The following is a 7,544-nucleotide window of genomic DNA, read 5'->3' on the forward strand; positions in this document are numbered from 1 at the left end:
ACCCTTGAAGTTGGGACTGTTACCTTTTTTTCTGTTTTAGTGTGAATTATAACACGAACAAAGTTATAGATGTGTTTAAGTCAAGTCAAGGCCTCTGAGCTACCCAGGAAGTGACAGCACCATAACGGTCAATACATGAAGAGTAAACCACTTATTGTGGAATGGTTTTTGTTAAATAGCCTTTTGACCTCTGTAGGAAATATTTTGAGATTAATTTTAGTTCAAAGAGTCCATTTCAGCTCTGGCTGAATCAGTTCATATTAGGTCCAGTTCTGGTTCTGACTGAATATCTCACCTCTCAGGCTCTGTTTTCCCCAGCGTTTTGTGTTACAGACACTAGTGAGGTTTACTGGTTCTGTCAGTAAAAGTCTACTCATTGTATGAAAGTAAAGCCTGATCTGGTTTCTGACCAGGATCCTCAGCTCGTGGATCTAGTTCCAGATAAAGGTCCAGTTTCTGGGGGAACAAGGCTAACCATCAAAGGACAACAGCTGCTGACCGGACAAAAGTTAGATCTGAGTGCCTTCCTGGGCTCATATCCCTGCTACATGTGAGCTCTACACTGTTTCTCCTGCTGATAATAGTAATTCTACCATTATTATTGTTTGTTAATAGTAATACTGCAACATCTACTGCTGTTAAAAGTTATACTACAGTTACTGCTGCTGATAATACTAATACTGCCTCTGATAGTAATACTGCAGTGATCTATTAAGGGGTGCTTGAGCAACCCTAAAGTTCTGATAAATTATTAAAAGTGAAACTAATCTGCTGTTTATGTTCATGATGATGGATGGAAACTTCTGACTGCCAGTAGAACCACAGTTATTAAACAGTTAGAGACTCTGCTGAAACAGTTTCCCACAAAGATTTTGTCTCCTAACATCCTTCCTTGTCTCCTGTGTCCTCACAGTTTAAATGAGGTGAATGACTCCCAGTTGGTGTGTGAAACCAGTTCCAGTAATCAAACTCTTTCTGCCTCAGTTCGGGTTTTCTTTGGTAAAGCTGAGCGGACCGTTCCTAACATTACCTTTCGTTACCTTGACGACCCTGTCATCACCGATGCCACACCTGCAGAGAGTTTTTATGCGTGAGGAACCAATAACTGATGAAAAATAATATTTCATTTAATGACGTGTCCTGATAAGGTGTCAATTTTCTTTTTCAGAGGCGGCCGTGTCATCATGGTTACAGGGAGAAACCTGGATGGGGTGCAGCAACCAAAGATATCTGTAGGGGTAGAGCCTCTGGAGGTTCAGAGGGTGAAACGAAGAATACAACTGTCTCTGCTGAGCACCAAGCAACAACTGGTCTTCAACCCAACCATGATGATGGTGAGACCAACTGACCAATGAAAACCACGACCATCAGTTCTCACCAGTCAGCTCACCTTTCCGTCTTTCAGGTATCGGAGCACTGTTCTGTCCATTCGTCCTCTCAGATGACCTGTCCGACTCCCGCTGTGTCCCCAGAGCTCAAAGTTAAAGACGTCTGGTTTCAGCTGGACAATGTTAAAATCCTCTTTGAGACCATCAAGGTACCTGCTGAGTTTTCTGTATTTTTAGACTTAGATTTATACACAAATTCTGTTCAAATCTCACCTGTTTTACAAAAAAAATCAAGACTTATTTACCCAGAAACAAATCTAATTATTATTGGTTGAAACTCCTTCTGTAGGTGTCAGTTTTTAACTGGTGAAGAGAACACATTTCTCAGGCTCCCATTCACTTCTGAATTAATTTTAGAAATATTTTGTATGTTTTTAAGTCTCTTAACAGTTCTCTTATCTCTCTGAACTGCTGCAGCCATATGCACCTCTGTTCTCTCTCAGCTCATCAAATTAGATGCTTTTAATGGTTGCAAGGATGTGCTGTACCTCCCAGCTGATGGAGTTTTTTCTGTTGCAGGTCCAAAACTCTGGAATGGTTTGCCTCTGCATGCTAGATTCCATCACGTGCTCTTTTTAAATCTTGTTTAAAAACACAGTTTTACACTCGGGCCTTTGACCCAGTGTGAGATGACTATTCCTCCTCTCAAGGAGGTTATGTTGTCAGAGGTGTTGGTTATGATCAGATTTGATGATATTTCTAGGAAATGTTGGTGTTGTCACAAAAAACAAGTGATTCAGTTTTGGTGGTGATTGGAATCACGGTGGTACAAGAGTGTTAGAGATAAAGTGGTGTGATAAGACAGGAATTATTCAGCCATTTTTTTATGTGTCAGGACAGGAAGTCCAGACTCTGACAGACGTTCCTCCGTAACGTCTCATAAAAATCATGTTGTCTTTGTGCTTCTATCAGGGAAAAAACTTCATGTATCATCCAAACCCTCTGCTGTTTCCTCTGAACCGGGACGCTCCAGATGCTCCGTATCGTTTCAAAGCCGGAGGAGTGATCGCAGTGGAGGTACAGTAACGCTCTCACCGTGGTCATGCAGGGGCGGCAGTCAGGAGGTAGGGGTTTGTCCTGTAACCGGAGGGTTGCTGGTTCGAGCCCCCACTCCGTCAGTCTCAGCCGTTGTGTCCTTGGGTAAGACACTTCACCTGCCCTGCCTACTGGTGGTGGTCAGAGGACTCGGTGGCGCCAGTGTGATGGCCGCCTCACTTCTGTCAGCCCGCCCCAGGGCAACTGTGGCTTCAGTGTAGCTTACCACCATCAGTGTGTGAATGTGTGGATGAATGGGTCAATGACTGTAGTGTGAAGCACTTTGGGGTCCTTGGACTAGATAAAGCGCTATACAAGTGCAAGCCATGTATCCTCAGAGCACCTGATCTGATCCCCTGGTGCCATGGCATCTTTTAGGGTCAGGACCTTACCAGAGCCATGTCCAAGCAGGAAGTCCGGGCTTTGCTTGGAGATCAAGAGTGTCAGCTGAAAACTCTGGACAGTACTCATCTGTACTGCGAGCCCCCTGAGGTTCAGCCAAGGAGCATGGATGATGGCAGCGAGCTGCCCAGCCTCAAGGTAAGCCTTGGCTATACACAAAATGTACCAATAATACAGAAAATATACAACATTTGTGAACAAGAAGACATGAACATGTGATGACCAAAGGTCAGGGTGGGGCTGAATGGTAGGACTATTCAACTAAATTAATCAGCAGGACAGTTACTGAAAGCCAGCAGCTTTCTGACAATTATTGTCATTATATAAAATTCATTTATGATATAAAATCTAGTTTAATTTTGAATGAACTCATTGGTGAGCCCGACTGAGCTCACCAGTTGAGTAGCACGGTTGTAGGATATGCTGTGGATTCATTTAGCCCACATAATTAGTGCATGGAAACTTGAAAAATTAAATCAATGTTTAAAACACTGTGTGGACAGAAATGTTCTGGCGTAAAGCTCGGAACCAGACGGGTTCATTTGGATAACTGGGTCAGAGAATGAAACCTGACACTGGTTCTAACTGGAAGAAGTGTTGTCGTTTTTCAAACAGGCTCACCGAAGGTATATCTGTCTCACTCTCTGTCTGCCTGTCTGTCTCTCAGGTGTTCATGGGAAACCTGCAGGTGGACCTGGGACTGGTTCAGTATGACAGTGACTCGTTGCTGTCTCCACTCCCATTGGCTGCTCAGATTGGTTTGGGGGCGGGAGCAGTGGTTATTATCCTGTCAGTACTGGTTGTCATCCTCATGTACAGGTACGTACCTGTCTGTCTGAGCGTACCCGCCCATTAATGAGATATTTACTCCTTTTGGGTCAAGTTTTGCTCTCCTACTGATGGTTTAGATCAGTGGTTCCCAAAGTGTGGGTGGTTTTTGACGGGGACGGGTTTTTAACCCCATTTTGCACAGAGGCTTTTTTTAAATGTATTGATGACAGTAAAGTTGAATATTGTTACAACTTAAAAAAAAGAAATATGTTTGAAATAGAATACTCTTCTACAGTGTAGAACTAAAAAAAAACAGTTACACAAAAGTGTTTCACTGTAAAGATGGTTTGTAGTTTGTTTTGTTGCAACCTGAAGTGTGAAATAAACTTCAGTGGAGTTTGAAAACCAAATATACGTAAAGGTTTATGTCTGGTTGATCGATGTGTGTGCCGGGGGGGGGTTGTAATCCATAGGGGGGCCCAGCAGAAAATCTTTGGGAACCACTGGATCCGATCCAGCCTGCAGACAGTTTTCTGCTGTAAACAGTTCCAGGTTGTGATCAGCTGCTTCTGTGTTGTGTTCTGTGCAGGAGGAAAAGTAAACAGGCTCTTAGAGATTACAAGAAGGTTCTGTTGCAGTTGGAAACTCTGGAAATCAACGTTGGGGATCAGTGTCGCAAAGAATTTACCGGTGAACAAACATGTTGTTGATCAAGTGTTTGTGTTTGTGTGTCCTTTTCTTGTCCTCTCTAACCCCAGCTGGTTGAGACAGATTGCTGCTCATCCTGGTTCTGGTTCTGATTCTGCTGGAGGTTTCTTCCTGTTGAAAGGGAGTTTTTACTTTCCACTGTCACCTCTGTGCTGCTCAGGATGAAGGACTGCAAAAAATGACGATTATGATGTAATCTACTGGCTTCCTTAGATTAGATAACTTTTACTAATTGGCATTTTATAATGTATGTGAACATTTCTGCATAGAGCCCTGAGATTACTTTTGTTCTAAATTGTTGTGAAATTACCCCTCTGTCCTCTGTCTAATACAGTCCAACTCTGGACTGAAATGATCAACGTCTGAATGTTCAGTTCAATTTAACTCAATTCAGTCAACTTTAATGTTTATAATAGTTTATGAAATGGAGACTTATCTTTGATATCCGGTTCATAAATACACATAAAACCAATTAAAACTGCAATAAATCAAACTGAAGCATGTTAAAACAGTAAAAAAACATGAAAACATCTCATTACTTTTCGATGTGAGACCACAAGATGATCACAGCAGAGGGAACAAATGATCTTTGTTAGAGGAACCATCAGCCGCCTGACAGATGGCAGCAACTTGAATGATGTTTGCAGACAGTGGGTTGGGTAATTGTGTACCTGGATTGCCTTTTTTTCCAGAACCTGGTTATACAAGTCTGTGAGTTGCATTTTGCTGTTGACTGATTATTTTACCAGTTTTCTTTGACGACCCGGGACAACTTCTTCCAGTCTCTAACTTCCCATACCATGATACTACATTCAAAGGAGATAACACTTTCAACAATGTTCCTCAGGCTGATGGACTTCCTTTTCTTCTTTTGTAGACCTGATGACAGAGATGATGGACCTGAGCAGTGATGTTGGAGGACCTGGACTTCCTCTGCTGGACTACAAGATGTATGCAGAGAGAGTTTTCTTCCCTGGTCAGCAGACGGCACCGCTGAATCTGCAGCTGGACTTGCCGGAGTCCAGGAGGCAGACTGTGGAGCAGGGCCTTCATCAGCTCAACAACCTCCTGAACAACAAACTTTTCCTCACCAGGGTGAGTTCTGCACAGGTGATGTGTGAGATCAGGTCAGGCCAGGATATGCAGGCGATTCTGACGTTGTGGTTGTGTCTCACAGTTCATCCACACTTTAGAGGCCCAGCAAGGATTCTCTCAGAGGGACCGAGGCTACATGGCCAGTTTGCTCACCATGGTTCTGCACGATAAGCTGGAGTACTTCACCGAGGTCATGAAGAGTTTGCTGCAGGACCTGGTGCAGCAGTATGTCGCCAAAAATCCAAAACTTATGCTGCGCCGGTACGTAATGGAAACACAGCCTCAGACTGAAACAGGAACATATTGAATGTTTTAAAGCTGCTCAGAGATTTTAGTTTCAGCTTGAACAAACCTGCTGCAGATTCTCTGAAACAATCTGGACAGGCTGGTCAGGTCTTAAACGGGTCTATGGTCCTGAAAGCTGAAAGCCTCCTTACAAACAACCTCCCATCTAAATCAAATTAACTTAATGAGGTTTTTATTTCAAAACTTAAGGACAGTTCTAATCCAAACAGCCCCAAGATTGGATGAGAATGATCCCTGCACTCTGGTCTCTGGACTTTAGTCTAAAGACTCTGGTCCCTGGATTCTAGTCTTGAGACTCTGGCCCATGGATTCTGGTTTTAAAACCCCAGTTCCTGGACAACCAATGACATGACTGCAGTTGTGTTTTGAACCAGATATGTGTTTTCAGAACCAGGTAACCTAGTTTATGTCCTGAACTTGGAATGAGCTGTCCCGGTGTCTTTCAGGACTGAGACAGTTGTTGAGAAGATGTTGACCAACTGGATGTCAATCTGTCTTTACTCCTTTCTGAAGGTATGTTTCTCCATGTACCTGTCTTGTCTCATCTGTACTTGCTTCACCATTGCCTGTCTGTCTGCCTCTAACTCCCTTACCTGTCTGTCTGACAGGATGTGGCGGGTGAGCCGCTCTACATGCTCTACCGAGCAATTAAATATCAGGTGGACAAGGGACCAGTGGATGCTGTGACAGGGAAAGCCAAACGAACGTTAAACGACAGTCACCTACTGCGAGAAGACATTGAATACTGTTCCATGGTAACTATAGCAACACCAGTCTTTCCTGAGTGAATGATTGATTGTGTTTCACTGGGACATGTCTCGACTTTCCTTTCAGACTCTGAATGTCTTGGTGAAGAATGGACTTGAGGTTCAGCTGTGTCCTGTTAAAGTTCTTGACATTGACACCATCACACAGGTAGGTACGTGTCTGTGTCTGTCCCTCACCTGTCTATCTGACTCTCACCTGTTTGTATGTTTCCTGTGTGCAGGTAAAAGACAAAATCCTAGATCAGGTCTACAGAGGTGCCCCATTCTCTCAGAGACCAGCAGCAAACAGCCTGGACCTAGGTATGTGTCTGTCTCACCTTTTTCACCTGGTCAAAGATTCCTCTGCAGTTCATGCTCACCTGCACCTCTGCCTACAGAATGGAGGTCAGGTCAGGCAGGTCATCTGACTCTTTCAGATGATGATGTCACAGCAGTGGTTCAGGGTTGTTGGAAACGTCTCAACACACTGCAGCACTATAAGGTAAATATCGACCAATTACAGGTTGGCTCCGCCTTTTCCTCTCACACTATTCCTGCTTACTGTGATGTTTTTATTCCCAAGGTTCCAGATGGAGCCACAGTTGCTCTGATCCCTCAGTCCCACGGTTCAGGAGGAGTCAACCAGGTGTTCCAGACCGGAGAGAGTAAGGACCATTGAACACAAAGAACCCTAAGCTGACACAACGCATGAAGAACTGACAACATCAACTTGTCAAAACAAATGACGAACTCCCAGTGTGTTTTCGACTTTATTGTTCAGTCATCTCTTCTAAAACATAAGGCAACATTTATTAAAAATCTAAAACTTTAAACCCACCCACTAAACCATCTAGAATAACTTTCAAAGACAACACAAGTAAGATGGGAGAAATATTGAACAGTCTATGTGGTTGCTGTAGAAACACCGATGCTGGAGGGTGAGGAAGATGAGGGTCTCCGCCTGTGGCACCTGGTAAAGAGCAGCGAAGATCCAGAAATCCCACAACACAGGAAGAGCAGCATGAGAGAGAGGGAGAGAGCCAAGGCCATACCTGAGATTTACCTGACCCGACTGCTGTCCATGAAGGTAACA

At 43.8% G+C, this 7,544-nt stretch overlaps 1 protein-coding gene across 1 annotated transcript; it reads left to right on the forward strand.

Annotated features, from left to right (window-relative positions):
- Positions 1–380: 380 nt before the first annotated feature.
- Positions 381–7,538, forward strand: LOC108229554 (plexin-B3; the record flags this gene model as incomplete). Its single annotated transcript, XM_017405227.1, has 17 exons — positions 381–550; positions 914–1,090; positions 1,169–1,334; positions 1,406–1,537; positions 2,301–2,405; positions 2,802–2,963; positions 3,493–3,644; positions 4,186–4,286; positions 5,182–5,399; positions 5,482–5,660; positions 6,152–6,218; positions 6,314–6,460; positions 6,540–6,620; positions 6,694–6,772; positions 6,850–6,953; positions 7,035–7,116; positions 7,372–7,538. Coding segments are annotated over exons 1-17 (2,289 nt in total), but the record flags the coding sequence as incomplete, so codon positions are not given.
- Positions 7,539–7,544: the final 6 nt, after the last annotated feature.

Source organism: Kryptolebias marmoratus, unplaced genomic scaffold (assembly GCF_001649575.2).
Source record: "Kryptolebias marmoratus isolate JLee-2015 unplaced genomic scaffold, ASM164957v2 Scaffold206, whole genome shotgun sequence".
Taxonomy (NCBI): domain Eukaryota; kingdom Metazoa; phylum Chordata; class Actinopteri; order Cyprinodontiformes; family Rivulidae; genus Kryptolebias; species Kryptolebias marmoratus.